Below are 17,029 nucleotides of genomic sequence, written 5' to 3'. Positions count from 1 at the left end.
GCCGGGGAAGGGGGGCCTAGGGAAGGCCCATGGAAGAGCCATGCTGCCAATGACCTGGGCTGTTTCCTGCCGCTGCTGGCTCTTTCCTTCCCCTGTCCCCTGAGCTGTTACTGTGGGGCCTGTGCACACAGCAGCAGAGTGTCCCAGCCTGGCTGGCTCCGCGCTAGGGTCCCGGAGGGCAAGGCTAGCCTGGGCCCAGCAGCTTGGGAGCAATCCGTTCAGTCGCTGCCCGAGGGGTGGAGATACCCTATGGGGACATGGTTCTCTGTCCCCGGCTGCTGCTGCAACCCTACGTCAGTGAAGGCTCCGAGCCCTGGCTGGCTGCGGCTGCTTCAGGGCCAGGGCTGTCCCAGGTGGAGCCGGCTGGCCGAGGCTGCACGGGGGTGGCAGACAGCGGGTTAGCAATGGCATCCCGGGTACACGCCCCACTGCACAGGGTGATGGCCCAGCCCCTAGCCAGGCCAGCTGCCCTCACTGGTCTTGGGAGCTTGGCCCAATTCCAGGCCCCCATAACGGGCGGTGACCGGGGGGGACCCTGCCCTGGAGAGCGTCTGGTGCGGGGGATGGGGAGGGGCAGGGCTGGGGCTACGCAGACCCCCTGGGCGAGGACCCGGCTTTGCTGCTCACGCGTCTCCTTTTGTTGCAGGAAAAGTGCCACCAGTACTGGCCAGCGGAGCGCTCTGCCCGCTACCAGTACTTCGTGGTGGACCCCATGGCAGAGTACAGCATGCCCCAGTACATCCTCCGCGAGTTCAAGGTCACTGATGCCAGGGTGAGCGGGGCCGGCGGTGCTCTCGCGCGTGTCCCTCCCGTGGGAGCCACTCGTCGGGGCCGGGATCCCCTCGAGGGCCCAGCAGGCTGTCACTCCTGGAGCAGTCCTCGTCTCTCGGGGCAGGAGCCGACGGCCTGGCTGCGTGTCTGTGCTGGGCCTAGCTCCATCCCAGCACCCCAGCTGTGACAGAGGCTGCTGGGCTCCTGGGCTGGGGCTGCACCTTCCTCTGAGTCAGGCATGGCCGGGCAGAGCCAGTGGAGACCTGCCGTGCCCCCTTCGCCCTGGTGTGCCCACTGGGCAGCGCTCGGTTACATTGGGGTCAGTCAGGCGCACCCAGTGCGAGAGGAGAGTCAGGCCCAGAGCAGCAGAGGGGAACGAAACCTGCCCAGGTCGCCTCTCCAGCTCTGCGGAGCCCGGCCCCTGCAAGGCACCGTCAGAGCCCAGCCCCTGCGAGGCACAGCCAGTCCCCGACCCAGGAGCCCGCCCCTGGGGCTCTGCGGAGCCCAGCCCCTGCGAGGCACAGCCAGTCCCCAGCCCAGGAGCCCACCCCTGGGGCTCTGCAGAGCCCGGCCCCTGCGAGGCACAGCCAGTCCCCGACCCAGGAGCCCGCCCCTGGGGCTCTGCGGAGCCCAGCCCCTGCGAGGCACAGCCAGTCCCCAGCCCAGGAGCCCACCCCTGGGGCTCTGTGGGCTGGCACGTGAGCAGGGCCTAGACAGATGCCTCCTTCCCTGCAGGATGGGCAATCACGGACCATCCGCCAGTTCCAGTTCACAGACTGGCCCGAGCAGGGAGTGCCGAAGACCGGTGAGGGCTTCATTGACTTCATAGGGCAGGTGCACAAAACCAAGGAGCAGTTTGGCCAGGACGGGCCCATCACGGTGCACTGCAGGTGAGCGCTGGCCGGGCAGGTGCCGGAGGATTCCTGGAGAGCAGAGCATTCCCCGGAGACGCTGTCCTCCACAGAGCCATGAGGGGTCCTGCTCAGCCGCGCTCCCTGGCGCCCTCCGTGGGGCAGAGCTGGGAACGGCAGGGGGAACTGCAGGCTGCCACACAGGCCACGGCGTGGAGCCTGGACCCCCAGCAGGCCCCATGGCTCTGCAGGCTCAGCACCTCCAGCAGAGCCAGTGTGCTGGGGAAGGCACACGGGGAGCTGCAGGGAGGCCGGGTGGTGCCCACAGGGCCGGGCAACAGGAAGCAGAGGCCCCCGAGAGTCTCTGCAAGCCCCTTCCCATCCAACATGTCCTGCACTGGGCAGAATGGGCCCCGGGGGCCCAGGTGGCTCAGTGACGGGGCAGGGCTGCGGGGGGGTGGGGCCCCAAAGCCGCCCTCCTGGGGCCCTGCGTCCCTGGGGCCGGGGATCTCTGCTGACGGCCCCTCTGCTCCTGGTGCTGCACAGTGCCGGGGTCGGGCGCACGGGAGTGTTCGTCACGCTCAGCATAGTCCTGGAGCGCATGCGCTACGAGGGGGCGGTTGACATGTTCCAGACGGTGAAGACCTTGCGAACGCAGCGACCAGCCATGGTGCAGACAGAGGTAGGTGTCCGCTGACTGAGGGCAGGAGCTCCCCCAGGATGGGAGCTGGCTCCCCTCCAGCCCTTGCTGGGGTGTGCCCGGAAAAGGGAGACAGCCAGGGGCCCGGCGCTGCCCTACGCCTGTTTGGAAGGGTCTCGTTTCAACAGAGCTGAATCTGGCAGCAGGTCCCAGTCTCTGGCCAGCCCTGGGCTCCAGGCTGGATCAGGAAGCCCCGTCTGCGCATAGGTCACAGCCCCGGTGGGAGGAGGGTTCTTGGGCTGGGCTGGGCTGGGCTGGGGCGGGGGGTGGGAACTGGAATCCCACTCTCTGCTCTATGCTGTGCCCCACACTCTACCCCCAACCTGCCCCCACCCGGAGCAGCCAGGCGGGTTTGCAGGCACAGGTGTGTCTGTCCAGCTCTGCAGGCCACGGCCAGGCCACTGGTTAATGTCTGGCGTCTTGCTGCTTGGGCCTGGGCAGAGAGGCAGCAGCCTCACTGGGGTTAGTTCTGAGCCACCGGCCTGTCGTGACCCTGGCTGTGCTTGGAGATCTCACTCTGAGCTGGGAAGGGCCTGTCTGCGGCAGGAGGGCTGCCAGCTGCATGGAGAGCCCCTCTCCAGGGCCAGGCCTTGCGCTGCTCTAGGGACAACCAGAGCGGGGAACCAGCAGCAGGCCCCGACTGTGTCAAGCAGGGTGGCCAGGGCCCCGGGAGGCACCTTAACCTCTGACCCTTCAACCCACCCAGGGAGGGATGGCTCCCGGCCAGATCTTGCAGGACAGCCCAGCGCATGCCGCTCTCCCTGGGGCTTGGGTGAAGTGCAGCCTCCATGCTAACATACCAGCCTGAGCTGGGCTGGGCAAAACTGCTTCGGGCAGCACCCCAGACCCCATCCAAGGGCCCCACCTGGCCCCGCCTTGCAGGCTGTTCTCACTGCGCAGAGGGCGACGGGGCCAGAGAGACGCAGGGGCCAAGATGGCACAGGGCGTCTGGGGCAGAGCAGGTCTCCTGCGTCCCAGGGTAGTGCTCTAACCACTGGGCCGCCCTGCCTCCTAGAGCTTGCCCATGTGGAGAGACCTGGGCTGGGGACGGCACCTTCTATTTGCTCGAGCTGTCCCGGTGGTGAGTCCCCTGTGCCGCGCAGCGCCCCGCCTTCTGCACAGGGCACCTCCCTTCACACGCTGCCCTCTCTCCTCGCAGGACCAGTACCAGCTGTGCTATCGAGCAGCGCTGGAGTATCTCGGCAGCTTTGACCACTATGCAACGTAACTAGTGCTTCCCCCGTCGCAGTGGGAATGTCTGGGAGCGGAGAGGGTCCTTCTGAGCCACAGCTGCCATTCTTCAGTCCTGTACAGATCCTGCTGCTGCCGAGGCAGCAGTCCTCTCACGACCAACCAAATCTGACCCCTGCATTCGGGAGCATCGCCCCCCGCTGAGCACGGGCGTCCGACTCCAACAGCATTTCCAGTGTCCCGTCCAATTTCTGCTCACTCGTCTCCCTCTCACCCCCTTGCGCGACTGCATTTCACAGCCAGGCTTTAGGTGGATGGAACGGGATCTTTTTTTATCTGTAAAATAGTTACTCGTGTTTTTATAACCCTTTCTCTTTGTTTGCTAGTCTGACCATCTGGCTGGGCAGGGCTGGGTCCGTCAGGCCTTCTGGGGGTTCCTTTCCTTTGGCTTTTCTTTCTTCCCTTCTCCTGTGTTCGGATCCGCCCCCGCCTTTGGTGCTGCCCATTTTAGTGCAGCCCCCTTGGAGACCCCCAGCAGTAACTGGCTCACAGTTCCAGACCCTCTCCATTCCCCATAGGCTGCTTTTCATCCTCTGTAGACTAGAAAACTTCACCGAACTGGAGCTAAGCTACTGAGTCTTTTTGTATCTGTTTTCCCCTTATTTCCTGTGGGGGGGAAGGGATTTTGGGTCGTGGGAGAGACGACTCCAGCACAAGCTCGAAACTGGTCAGTCCTATTAAAGTGCGCATTAACCCGTTCAGTGCCCATGTGTGTTGGCCGATCCCAACCTGACGTGTCTCACTGGGGGTGTCTCACTGGGGAGGGGGCGGGGCCGCAGCAGAAGCCGGCCGCGCAACGCGTCTCGTGCTGCAGTTGTGCGTGTGCAGGGAACTCTCACCAATGAATGCATCGCCGCACTTCCCCAGGGAAGGAGCACAATTCTAGCCGCTCCCGCAAGGGGGCTGCATGGGCTATTTTTGGAAAATGGGGTACTTCAGGGAAGGGGCAGCGGGGGAGGGGGGACGTTTTCGGAGGTTGGGTGTATCTATAATTTCTGCTATCCTGCAAATGTTTAAAGTCATTAGAATATTGTACTTTCTGCTACTTCAGGACGTTCTAATGAACCAATGTGGCAAGTCTACTGGACTTAATTTAATGGTACTATATCTTACTACTCCTTATTCTGTCACGCTTGCACTAAAGATGGGGAGAGCCGCCCTCTCTCGAGTGCACAGAGTTCTCAATAAAGGTGGTGGAAGGGTAGCTAATTGTATTATCAAATGTATTCTGAATGCTAAGAATCTGAGCGATGGTGAAATCAGCAACCCAGGGTGGGGATCTTGGAGGACACGTTCATTTTTACCGTGTGGGTGCATAGTGCCGTAGGGGTCACTGGTGTATACAGTCTGTTTTCTATTTGTTAATAAAAAAACAAATCTACAGCATCATTGCATAATTCTTGATGTTAATAAATTTGAATAATCAGGTTTCATACAAGCTGGTCTTGCTGCCTTCTTTGTTCAGCAATAAACAGAAGCCAGGGGCCTTTCTGCAGCGGGCCCTTGTCAGCTCCCACCCTTACGGAGCAGGCAAGCTCCCCGGGCTGCAAGGGACCAGGGCTGGGGTGCTGCTTGCAGGGACGGAGCCCTTGGGGCCTCTCCCTTGCGGGATTCCCGGCAGCTGGCTGGGCCTACAGCGGAAGTCGTGGAGCCCAGCCTGGCTGAGAACAGATGAGCAGGAGAAAGGGGGCTGTGGCCTCTTCAGAATGACCCCTCCCCATCCTCTGCCATGGCCATGTGCAGCACAGGGAGAAGGGGGCACAGGCCCTGCCAAAAGCTTGGCAGCTGAGCACCTGCATTGATCACGCTCTGACCCTGTCGCAGGGGGCAGACCTTGCCCGCTGCAGTCAGCAGAGAGGTGTGAAGAGCCGCTCTTGTCCCAGTGCCACAGCTCTCTGGGGCTGACGCTGCTCAGCTTCCCCTCCTGGAGAAAGGAGACGCTCAACCCTGCTCGCTGGGCTCTGCGGGGCTGACTGATGGAAACAGACGCTCCTTCCAGGGGCGATGGGGAAAGGGGGCAGCTCTGCTAACCATGGAGGGGGAGCTCCCTCTCCTGGGCTTGGTGGGGCTCAGCTCCCCTTCCTCTGTGGAGCGAAGTACGGGGGATGGGCACTGCCAGCAGCAGCTGGTACCTGGCAGGGAGGGGGTGCCCCACCTGCCTGCAGAACACAGCCCCTGGCACCAGTCGTGGGTCCCAGCGGGGCTCCCCACTGTGCATCCCCTGGCAGGTTCCTGCTCCCCACCGCCCCCCTCCCCTCAGTACAGATGCTCCAGGCCAGTGGGATGTGGATGGGGGGCACTGCCGGCCAGGAACCCCTTTTTGATATAATGCCTCTCTCACCGCCTCGTTCTGCCCCTGCTGCCTCCCGCCGGGGATCGCGGGACGCTGCGCCGCATGGAGACGTGAGACCGGAGACAGAGCTGCACTGGCACCACTAGGGCATGGTTGAGCTGCCAGGGGCTCTGGTATAATCTTAGAGATGGGAGCGTCATGCACATTCCCTGACCAGCCCACACCGAGAGCAGCAAAGCGTCCCCAGTGATCCGCCCGCACTTGCATAACCATGGAGAAGTTGCCCTTTCTCTTGCGGTACCAGGTGGGCTAATGCCAAAATAGGGATGTTTGTTCCATCTGTTGCCCCACCACCGGTCAGGAACCCCATTGCCACAAATCCAGCCACTATTTCTTGCATGTTGCCGAGAGTCATCGTTCTGCATAGTAGGAGACAATTCATGGCACTGCACACTTGCATGACAACGGCCCCACTTTGGAATTTCCCAACTCCAAAATAATTTCCCACCGACCAGTAGCAATCTAATGTCACAAGTTTCCAGCATGATCACCACTCACTTCTCCCCGTCCAGACGTTTCTCATTCTGGTGTCCCTGTGCTGGGGGGTTGGGGCAAGCTTGGCGCACAGATCCAGGAATGTGGCCTTTCGGATCGGAAAGGTCTGCAGCCCCTGCTCACCAGCCCACACCTGCATTACAATGGGATCCACCAGTCAGTGCTCATTTCTTGGGCCCAGAAGCAGTGCTCCACCTTCTGCAGCTGCTCCATGAAAGCCACCAGGAAGCTGCACGTTTTCTTTGCTATGTCCATCAGCTAAGTCCCCTTGGAGAGATCCTCATCGTCCTCATTGTGATCCCTGTTGCTGCAGTGCGCCCTGGAGGTCGGCAAGTACAGGAGGAGGGTATGTCCTGCATTTGCGAAGTTCGTGAGAATAGTGCTGAGCTCTGGGGGTGATGGCCGAGACTGAAAAGCGCTGTGTGGATTTGGGGGATTTTCAAACAGTGTGAGAATTATGGGCTCTGGCATGTATTCAGCGATGGAGAAAGTTGTATGCGGGGTACTTGACCCCTAGCTCCCAGAAATCCGGGGTGAATTGTTACTAGCCCACAGAGCGCTGCAAAGATCTCCAAAGAGGCGTTGCAGCAGACGGCAGTGCGTGCTACGCTGGGGTACCTACCTGTAGTGCACCGCTCCTTACTTCAGCGCACCCACTCCGGGGGATTACACCCAGCGCCAATAAAGCAGACAAAATGTACGTGCCCCAGTGATCTACGAACTTCAGCGGCTGTACGGTTACATATGTTTGCGTCGCCCGAAGTTCGTAGTGTAGCCATGGCCGAAGAGCAGGGCTACGCTACAGAGACCCCACGGGCAGAGCCATGCCAGAGTAAGCCCAGCGTGGAGATGCAGCCTCCACCTAGAAAGGGGTTGTTCCATCGTGGTAGGAACGTCACCGTCCTGGACAATGGCAGCTCCATCAATGAAAGCGTCCTCCCACCAACATCCATGCTGGGGGGTGGGGGGGAGGCCACAGCGATGGTGTGTATTCTTCACACCCGTGACTTACATAGCTATGACAACCTAACTTTTAAGTGTAGCTCAGTCCCTGCCCTGGAAAGCTTAGGCCTATCTCACCATGGGTCTGTGCAGCACCTAGCGTAACAGGGGCCCTGCTGTCAGCTGGAGGCCTCTGGGTGTAGCTACTGCCTTCATTTGACTTTTACAACCCTCTCCGGTTCCACCTTGTTTTCAGTCTGTTTCTCTCAGAAGAATTTTCCTGTAACATGTCCAGGGTGATTTTCCCTTTCACGTTGCCCAGATGTGATATTTTCCCCCCTGATTCTCTTAACTTCTTATGTCTCCATGCGTTTCCTGGAAGTGGGTTAAGCTAACCACATAGGAAGGCATGCTCAGAGAAGACTGCAGCTATGTCTGCAGCTGTGCCACTGTAGGGTTCCAGCCTAGCTACTCCCTGCAGCCTTGGGAGGGGTTCTCCCAGCACTGTAGTTAAATCACCTCCCTGAGCGGCGCTGGCGAGCTCGGGGTTCGGGCAGCATGGCTCTGTGTCTCAGGCGGTGGGGCTTGCCCGAGAGCCGGAGCCCTACCAAAGTAAGTTTTCAGCCTCCACCCAGGGCGCTTGTGAGGAATAGCTATTGGGCTTTCAATTCGCATCTTAGATGCTTTTTCAATAGTTTCCCTGTATAGACAGGTGTATAGGGAACACCAGCTGGCCACATCTGGCCTAAGCTTACCATCTCACCTGTTCGGAAATGGGAGCTGTCCCTGCCCCTGGATCCCAGCCCTAAGGATTCCTTGTGAACATCCCCTGCGCTCATCTCTGCTCTGCGGTGCTCCGCCACGTAGGAGGCCGGACTGCTGCACTTCCCAAGAGCAGCCTGTTGCCCGCATCTGTCGGCACAGCTCCGAACAGAAGCAAAGGGCCATGTCCCGCACTCCTCGTATCCGTGTGAGCAGGGGTGACCCGCTGCATGCACTACCCACTCCGGTCCGGCTGGCTGTCCCAAACACAGGGCCAGGCCGTCGGGTGCAGGCCGATGAATGAGAGAATGTATTTGTGTGGGACACACCACACCACATAAAACGGCCCATTTACTGGTTAACTCCTCCTATCACTCATACCAGGGCAGCTCTGGATAGACTCTCAGTTCATTCTCCAGCTTCCTGGGGCAGAATTAAGGGGGCAGGGCTGCTGGGTACTGTAATTCTGTATTTGCTGCATTTCAGAGGTTTAGGTAAGGCACATTTTACAGTCTGGAAGGGTGCAAGACACAGCTGGTCAACCTTAATGCTGCGTCAGCCACGATTTTGGGCAGTGAACATCAGTGAAGGCTGTTGGAAGGGACTTGTAGTTTGCGATGCTCCTGCATCCCTTTCCGGGAGAGGAAAAAACCCATTGGCTTTCAAAGCCTGGCAATACAAAGCTCCCCGCTGCTTTTCAGAGCCGATGGTGTGTGCAGGGCACATGCCTGCCTCAGCAGCAAAGAACAGCCCGAGCCCCTGGGGGCAGGGGAGGCTCCCAGTCTAGGAGCTGGCATTTTATCCTGGTATCTGCAGCTGATTTCAGGGGCTAAGGATGCTTAGCCAATCCACCACTCCTCCTGCTGGGGATAATGGTCTTCTACACTCATCGGCTTCCCAGGGCTAGCACATTACCATTTAACACGTGTATGGGATGCCTTCAATAAGCAGAGTGCTTTGTGGAGGAAATAAAGGCCCAGTCCCTGCCCCAAGATCACTTGCAGCACCAGAGCTGATGTACCATTCTCAGGACTGGTTAGTGCAGGGTTTTGGGAATGAGTTATGGAGCCTTTTGCTTCTAGGTCACCAGTTCAAACCAAGCCCAGGATGGTTGGGACCAAATGCTGTCAGCTTTTGAGGGCTGTTTGGTGGCCTTTGTGAAATTAATTGGGATTGAGGAGTCTCAGACCAGCTGATGGACGGACATCCCAACTGCAAAAAAACCCACCACTATCAGTAGCACTTATTAGAGTCTTAACCTCCCCCCCACCCCCGCTCCCTCCCCCAATCACATTCCCTCAACTGCTCTAGAAGGGGCTGCTGTGCAGGACATGGCAGCGTAAGGCAAGAGTGTATCCTCCATGCTGCGCTCCCTCGCATCGCTGAGCTCCCCGCCCAGTCACCTCTTCTGAACTGAGCGGTGCAAAGGCTGCAGCGAGCCAACGTTCCTGCTCTGAGCACCAGAGGGTGCCTCTGTCTTTGGGCTGCATTTTATCTTCGCAGGGAACTGCTGCAAGACCCTCTTTTTGACAAAGCTAGCTCACCGTAGCCAAATCAATGGGGGAGCAGGGAAAAATAAAACCACCCAGGTACAGGATATGCCAAGCAGACCACCGTCTCGCCACAGGAAGGGCCATGATTCTGAGCCCACATGCACTGATATAAATCTGGGATAATTTAACGGAAGTCATCACGCTCAAGTGAAACTGGTGTAAGAGGTGACTGGTCCATGAAGTCCAGCAAATCCCCGTGCATACCTAAGTTACTTGAGAAGGTATAGGAACTACAGAGATGGGGACTGTACCTAATTCTAGCTTAGGCAGACACACATGGAAATGTGGGTAGAAACATTAATTAATTGAGCAAATTGGATTAAGCTAAACAGCATAAAGGCACTCACGGTGGAATAAGAGCGTCCACCAGGGAAGCTAGTGCGCCTTGGCTGTTATGGGCTACAGCCACGTGTAGAACATCCTCAAGTGTCTTAATTGCAACTTGCGAGGCCACTATCTGACCGTGTGTCCTGCTGTCCCCACACGCTGCAGCACTCTGTCTTAGCTGGAAGGAGAACGCACTATGATGTCTGTCAGAAGCAGGCGGGGGCACTGCTTAAAAATGGGCGGGGGCAGCGTGGAGCGGTGAGGGCTGCATATCCATCAGCGTGGATAACACTTGAGTCCCTCCCCCACATCTGGGTGTAATGGAGGGGAAAGGGCGCTGCACACCATCAGCAGCATGGGAGGCTGGCAGAGATGTGAAGTGGCCCGTTCATCGTAACAGGATTTTCACGGATGAATGGGGATGAGTGAAACCTGAGGCCACATTTACACTAGCGAGCTCACAGCTGTACCCAGGCAGCTGTGCCGCGGTAACATCGCTCTTGTAGCTGCTCTGTGCTGGCGGGAGAGACATAATTAAACTACTCCCAGCGAGTGGCGGGAATGCGTCCCTGAGCACCTCTAGTTCCAGCAGCTGTGCTGAGCAGCATACAGGAGACGGGCAAAAGTGCTAGCATGGACATAGCCTGAAACAACAGCTTGAGACCTGTGACTTGCTCCATTCAGCCCAACAGACGTTCTCGTCCCCCTATCCCTGCTTGTCCGCACACACAAGTTGTACTGCTTTACCAGCCTAGTTAACATGGTACAGCCACCTAGCGTGGATGGAAATGTACTGCTATAAAAGAGCTTATGCTGGTACAGCGTATTCCTGGCTGGAAAGGGGTCTAAGCACTCATATCCCAGTGTAGGAATGCATCCGAGGAAGTGAGCTGGAGCTCATGAAAGCTTATGCGCAAATAAATTGGTTAGTCTCTAGGGTGCCACAAGTCCTCCTTTTCTTGATGTCCTCATACACTCCTGGCCCAGAACTGACTGGGAATCTTGCACCAGCCTCTCTGATGTCATTGTCAGTGTGGTAGCCAATCTCTCGCATTTTAGCCTAGCCCAACACCACCGGACCTGGCTTCCCCAGCTTGAGGGACTCTCACTAGCTGCACTCACATTATCACTCTAAAAACAGCTGCGTAACCACCACTTTGAAATTGGACTTTGGCTTGGGCTCTGAGGCCCACCCCTGTTCCTGGGCCTCAGGAACCAAGCCACAACTCAAAAGTGCTGTCTATGCAGGTATTTTTAGAGCACTAACATGAACGCAGAGCCATTGACCTGGGCTGGGAGGCTCCCTGCCATGGGCTGTGTATGCATAGCCTTACGGACCAGGTGGCTGCAGCTAGCCCTCCCTGTTCAATCAGGCCTGCCTGTGCCATAATTCCCTGCCTCCTAGCTTAAGGGGGCACCCTGAAACACCTGGGCCTCATAAAACTCCGTTTGGAAGAGAGATGACAGGGAGCAACCTGGGCTTCTGCAGAAGGGCCTAACTCCAGGGGAGGAGCCTGGGGGGCCAGAGCTCTATTCCAGCACAGAGAGACTTAACGGTAGCCCAGAGGGGCTGAGTGTGAGAGGGAAACAGTCTGGGAGTCAGCGCTCTATCCCAGAGCCAGGGATGACGGTAGCCCAGAAGGGACTGGGAACGCTGCCTGGAGGGCAGGAGGAAGAAGAGCCTTTCTGTTTCTTTGGATCTGGGTAACCCTGAAATGAGACTGGACACTGACACTGACCCAGATGGAGAACCGAGCCATGTGAACTGCCAGGAGAGACAAAAAGTCCTGGTAAATTGTATAAAAAGCTCATTGGGGGGGGCTGTATTGTGGGACCTACTTGTTCAAACAACCCCAAATTTGGATCTCTACCCCCCATCCCTCACAAACTGCAGCAGATTACAAGATAATCTGAATGTGCGTGTGGTGGTGACCCTGCCCCACTATGTCATTCCCCAAATTACTCCCTGCTTGCTTGACCTTCTTTTTTAGATCCTCAGCGTGTAATGCCCATCACAGAGCCTATCTGCAACTGGTCCTATGGAACAGGATGTCATGGTTTGCATTCTATACGCCTTCCCTGCCCCGTGGGCGGGAAGAGAGACTCTGAAATGACAGTTCTCAGCAGAGACGTGCGCTACCCCATCCCTTGCAATGGGGTGCTAATACCAAAGTCTGATCATGACAAGGCAAAGATTATTCATTTATGATTGTTAAGAGCAATGCTTAACAAATGTGTTCATCTGAGGGGGCTGGATAATCAGACGATGGTTTATTCAGTACCACAGCTGAGCAGAGTGTTAAGAGCCACCAACCCATAACCCTGTGCTCTAATGGGATCTTCCAGTCTATTTTTAAATATTTCACTTCCACACAGTGAAGCACTGGGGTACTGCCCTTTGTAGTCTAGTCCGCACTCCAGTGCAACTCACTCCAAAGTTTCGCCTGTTTAAAAAACAAAAAATCTTAATTTCATCTCAATACTCCTAATCCAAGATTCTAGGTGAGCCACCAGGAAAAGGAGAAAGGGATCTCACTTATCAGAAGAGGTTTGAGACGGGTCCAGTCGCCACCAAACAGGAGGGAGGCGAGCAGATGAGGTGCCAACAAAGGTGGAGATGTCTAGTTGGCAGCCGGTATCTAGCGGAGTGCCCCAAGGGTCGGTCCTCAGGCCGGTTTTGTTCAATATCTTCATAAACGATCTGGAGGATGGTGTGGATTGCACCCTCAGCAAGTTTGCAGATGACACTAAACTGGGAGGAGTGGTAGATACGTTGGAGGGTAGGGATAGGATACAGAGGGACCTAGACAAATTAGAGGATTGGGCCAAAAGAAATCTGATGAGGTTCAACAAGGACAAGTGCAGAGTCCTGCACTTAGGACGGAAGAACCCCATGCACCGCTATAGACAAGGGACCGAATGGCTAGGCAGCAGTTCTGCAGAAAAGGACCTAGGGGTGACAGTGGACGAGAAGCTGGATACGAGTCAACAGTGTGCCCTTGTTGCCAAGAAGGCCAATGGCATTTTGGGATGTATACATAGGGGCATTGCCAGCAGATCGAGGGACGTGATCGTTCCCCTCTATTCGACATTGGTGAGGCCTCATCTGGAGTACTGTGTCCAGTTTTGGGCCCCACACTACAAGAAGGGTGTGGAAAAATTGGAAAATGTCCAGCGGAGGGCAACAAAAATAATTAGGGGACTGGAACACATGACTTATGAGGAGAGGCTGAGGGAACTGGGATTGTTTGGTCTGCGGAAGAGAAGAATGAGCGGGGATTTGATAGCTGCTTTCAATGGTTCCAAAGAGGATGGCTCTAGACTGTTCTCAGTGGTAGCTGATGACAGAACAAGGAGTAATGGTCTCAAGTTGCAGTGGGGGAGGTTTAGGTTGGATATTAGGAAAAACTTTTTCACTAGGAGGGTGATGAAACACTGGAATGCGTTACCTAGGGAGGTGGTGGAATCTCCTTCCTTAGATATTTTTAAGGTCAGGCTTGACAAAGCCCTGGCTGGGATGATTTAGTTGGGGATTGGTCCTGCTTTGAGCAGGGGGTTGGACTAGATGACCGCCTGAGGTCCCTTCCAACCCTGATATTCTATGATTGTATGACTTGTGAGGAGTGAGGATAGGTCCTGTACCAATTTTTTGTCACATTTTGCCCTCTGGAGGGCAATGGCTTGTGAGGGCCCTGTCCTCACTTTATATGTCTCCCAGCAACAGTAAGCAACATGCTGCCCAAACGCTGGTCCTTTGGGACTCATTTGATTTAAAGGTTGTTTTTACTGGTACATTTGTTTAATAAGAAAAGAAATGGTTGCAACATTTAGCAAGTAATCTCTCTGTTTGCTCCAGGTGGACGTTTGGCAGCTCCTTCCCGCCCAATCCCAGGGTTTTTCTTGTGCTCAGCTGCTTGCATAAACATTTTCATTTGTAAAGGTTCCCCTGATAGGGACTTTCTTTTGCCTGTTCTGATCCAGCTCACCTTTGGGAGCAGGAAACATTCTGGTCCCTTCAACTAAAGCTGCCTGCTGCCCTCTTGCTAGTTTTAATAAGCAATCTCCACCCAAGTATCAGCCATTAAATGTGTCCTCAGATTTCTCTACCTTCACGTTTAGGCTCATGGTGACTCCATACCATTTACTATGGAAAAATGGCTTGCATCCTCCTAATATTGACAAGTTAGTACAGGATTCTAGAAATGAAACAGAGTGTCCCTGCCCAAATGACACACACACTGGAACACACAGTTCTACTTTTCTGCTATCTTGCACCCTCCCACAATATAAGAAAAGTTTTTCAAACCATATCTGTGGAGGATTTTGGGTCCCCTGTTGGCTTCATTTTTACCATCTCATGTGCTCCCTGGATCCCCCCAGCACCTGGGGGTTAGGGCTCCCCATCCCCCTCCCCAGGGTCCGCCCCCCCAGCACTAGGGGGGCAGGGCTCCTCCTCCCCTGGGCCTCCCCCCAGCACCAGGGGGCAGGGCTCCCCATCCCCCTCCCCAGGGTTCCCCCAGCATTAGGGGGCGGGGCTTCTCCTCCCTTGGGCCTCCCCCCAGCACCAGGGGGGCAGGGCTCCCCATCCCCCTCCCCAGGGTTCCCCCAGCACTAGGGGGGCGGGGCTCCGCAGGCCCCCCCCAGCACTAGGGGGCGGGGCTCCTCCTTCCCTGGGCCTCCCCCCAGCACCAGGGGGGCAGGGCTCCCCATCCCCCTCCCCAGGGTTCCCCCAGCACTAGGGGGGCAGGGCTCCTCCTCCCCTGGGCCTCCCCCCAGCACCAGGGGGGCAGGGCTCCCCATCCCCCTCCCCAGGGTTCCCCCAGCACTAGGGGGGCAGGGCTCCTCCTCCCCTGGGCCTCCCCCCCAGCACCAGGGGGGCAGGGCTCCCCAGGATCCCCCCAGCACCAGGGGGGCGGGGCTCCGCAGGCCCCCCCCCCCCAGCACCAGGGGGGCGGGGCTCCCCTCCCCAGGGCCCCCCCCCAGCACGCCCCTTCTCGCATGGGACCTTCCGCAGCGGCGAGTCTCTTCGGGCCGGCAGTGCCCTACCAACTGCGCCGCCCCCAGCCGGGGTCTCTGTCATCTGCCTGGCAACAACATATTCTCCTTTCTGATTGGCCAACTCCCACCGCCCCGGCTGGGAGAGACGCTAATTCTTATTGGTTGGAATCCCAGACTGCGCTGTGATTGGCTTAGCCCGATTCCGAGGGCGGGAGGAGCTTGTCCAGTGGAAGCCCTCTGGTGGATTCTTTAGTCGGCACGCCGAGTGGAGGGATACATCTCACGTCGCTGTCATTTCACCTGACGTAACATCGTCGCGCGCAGCCGTATAGCCATCCGCGCCGGAACTGATTTCGGGATGCAGGAGAGATTCGTTCGCGGTGGGGGCGACACAGGGGGAAGAAGAGGACAGTGATTGGCAGGTGCGCTCAGCCAATGAGAAGGCGCGGCTGATGCGGACCCTGTGGCGATTGGCCCGCCGCGGTGCTGCCTCACCAATGGAAGCGGAGGTTGGTACGCGGGGGGCGGGCTGTTTTCTCTTTCCTTCTTCCGAGGCGTATCGTGGCGGGGCCCTGGCGGAGGCAGCCGCGAGCGCCGACTGAGGTGAGGCCGCGGGGCGGGCCGCCGGTCCCGGTCTCCTCCGGCTCCGCCCGGCCTGGCCTCGCCCCTGAGGCGCCGGGCCCCGGAAGCGAAGCGGCGCGCGGGGAGGGGCGGGGCGCGGCGCGGCGCGGGGCGGGCTCGCGGGGCTCGGCTGCCGTCGCGGGCTCACTGGCTTCAGCTCTCCGCCCAGGGGGCGCGGGGCCCGCGCGGGCCGGGACCATGGCCGCCGAGCTGGAGAGCCTGAACCCCGGCGCCCGCATCCTGACCTTCCGCCCCACCGCCGCGCAGTTCCGCGACTTCGGCCGCTACGTCGCCTACATCGAGGCCCGCGGCGCCCACCGGGCCGGGCTCGCCAAGGTGGGTGCGGGGCGGGGCCGGGGGGGGGGGGGGTAAAGCGGCCTCCAGGAGCCGCGAGACCGGCCGGGCCTGCGCGCGGGGCCCGCCCGAGCGCTGCGGCTCCGGGGCGCCTGGGGAGTCCCGCGCGCGGCTCCCGCCGGCCCCGGAACCTGCCGGCGCCGCCTTGCCGGGGCCCGGCGGCCGCTCAGAGCCGGGCCGGCCGCGGCCTGTCCGCCGACCGGCGCTGGGACCGCGGCCCGCCGCCTCTGTGGGACCCGCTTCTGTGGGTGAGAGACAAGCCTCCGAGCTGGCGCAGCGCCCGCCCTCTGCCCTCCCTCGCGCCGGGGGAGCTCCCAGGCCTGCCTCTCGCCCGCAGAGGTGGGTCCGGTGAGAGAGACGGCCTCCCCCACCTTGTCTCTCTAGCGTCCTGGGACGGGCACACCGACGTCCGCGCTGGTGGCCGGAGGGTCGTGGAGTTTGATGAACTGAACCTTCTAGTTCTTGCTCACAAACCACAATTAAAAGCAATTCTAAGAAGCTTGACGTCGTCCTGCTCCTGCTGCATTCGTTCCTTACTGAACGTGGCTGACTGGATAATCCTTGTCCTCCAGATAAAGCTCCTCTCATAGGCGGTGTTCCCTCTAATTCGTTGCATCCATGTGCAGAACGAATTTTGGTATGTGCACCAATACGGAAGTGACGTGTGACACATCACCTTCATACTGGCGCAGATAACCAAATTAACGTGGTGGGGGGGCGAGGGGGTTGGAGTTTGAGAGGGGACTCGGGGCTGGGGCAGAGGCTTGGGGTGTGGAGGGATGAGGGCTTTGGATGGGGGGGCGGTCTCTGGGCTGGGGCCAGGGATGAGAGGTTTGGGGTGTGGGAGGGGACTTAGGGCTGGGACAGAGGGTTGGGTGCAGGGGGTGAGGTCCCCGGCTAAAGGTCAAGGCTTCTGGGTGGGGCTGGGGATGAGGGGTACAGGAGGGGGCTCAGGGCTAGGGCAGAGGGTTGGGGAGTGTGGGCTCTGGGGTGGGGCCGGAGGATGAGGGGTTCGGGGTGCAGGCTGCCCCAGGGCTGCAGTGGGGCGAGA

At 58.5% G+C, this 17,029-nt stretch overlaps 2 protein-coding genes across 6 annotated transcripts in view; both read left to right on the top strand.

Moving 5' to 3' along the window:
• The window catches only part of PTPRF (protein tyrosine phosphatase receptor type F), a 358,571-nt gene extending 355,021 nt beyond the window's left edge, over positions 1-3,550 (top strand). Inside the window, exons 33-36 of the mRNA XM_077823717.1 lie at positions 647-772; positions 1,507-1,661; positions 2,169-2,304; positions 3,482-3,550. Coding sequence (XP_077679843.1) covers positions 647-772; positions 1,507-1,661; positions 2,169-2,304; positions 3,482-3,550 — 486 coding nt within the window. The remainder of the gene's footprint in view (positions 1-646; positions 773-1,506; positions 1,662-2,168; positions 2,305-3,481) is intronic.
• Positions 3,551-15,552: 12,002 nt separating this feature from the next.
• Positions 15,553-17,029, top strand: part of KDM4A (lysine demethylase 4A) — a 37,283-nt gene continuing 35,806 nt past the window's right edge. For 2 of the 5 annotated variants that reach the window (XM_077825263.1, XM_077825267.1), the window contains exon 1: positions 15,749-15,960. In XM_077825263.1, the coding sequence (XP_077681389.1) occupies positions 15,823-15,960 (138 nt within the window). In that variant the 5' untranslated portion in view covers positions 15,749-15,822. Of the gene's footprint in view, positions 15,607-15,748; positions 15,961-16,598; positions 16,616-17,029 lie in introns of those variants that run through there. The other 3 variants (XM_077825264.1, XM_077825265.1, XM_077825266.1) reach the window with 3 other exon arrangements.

This window comes from Eretmochelys imbricata, chromosome 8, assembly GCF_965152235.1.
Source record: "Eretmochelys imbricata isolate rEreImb1 chromosome 8, rEreImb1.hap1, whole genome shotgun sequence".
In the NCBI taxonomy this organism is placed as follows: domain Eukaryota; kingdom Metazoa; phylum Chordata; order Testudines; family Cheloniidae; genus Eretmochelys; species Eretmochelys imbricata.
This window is presented reverse-complemented; position numbering and strand designations above follow the sequence as displayed.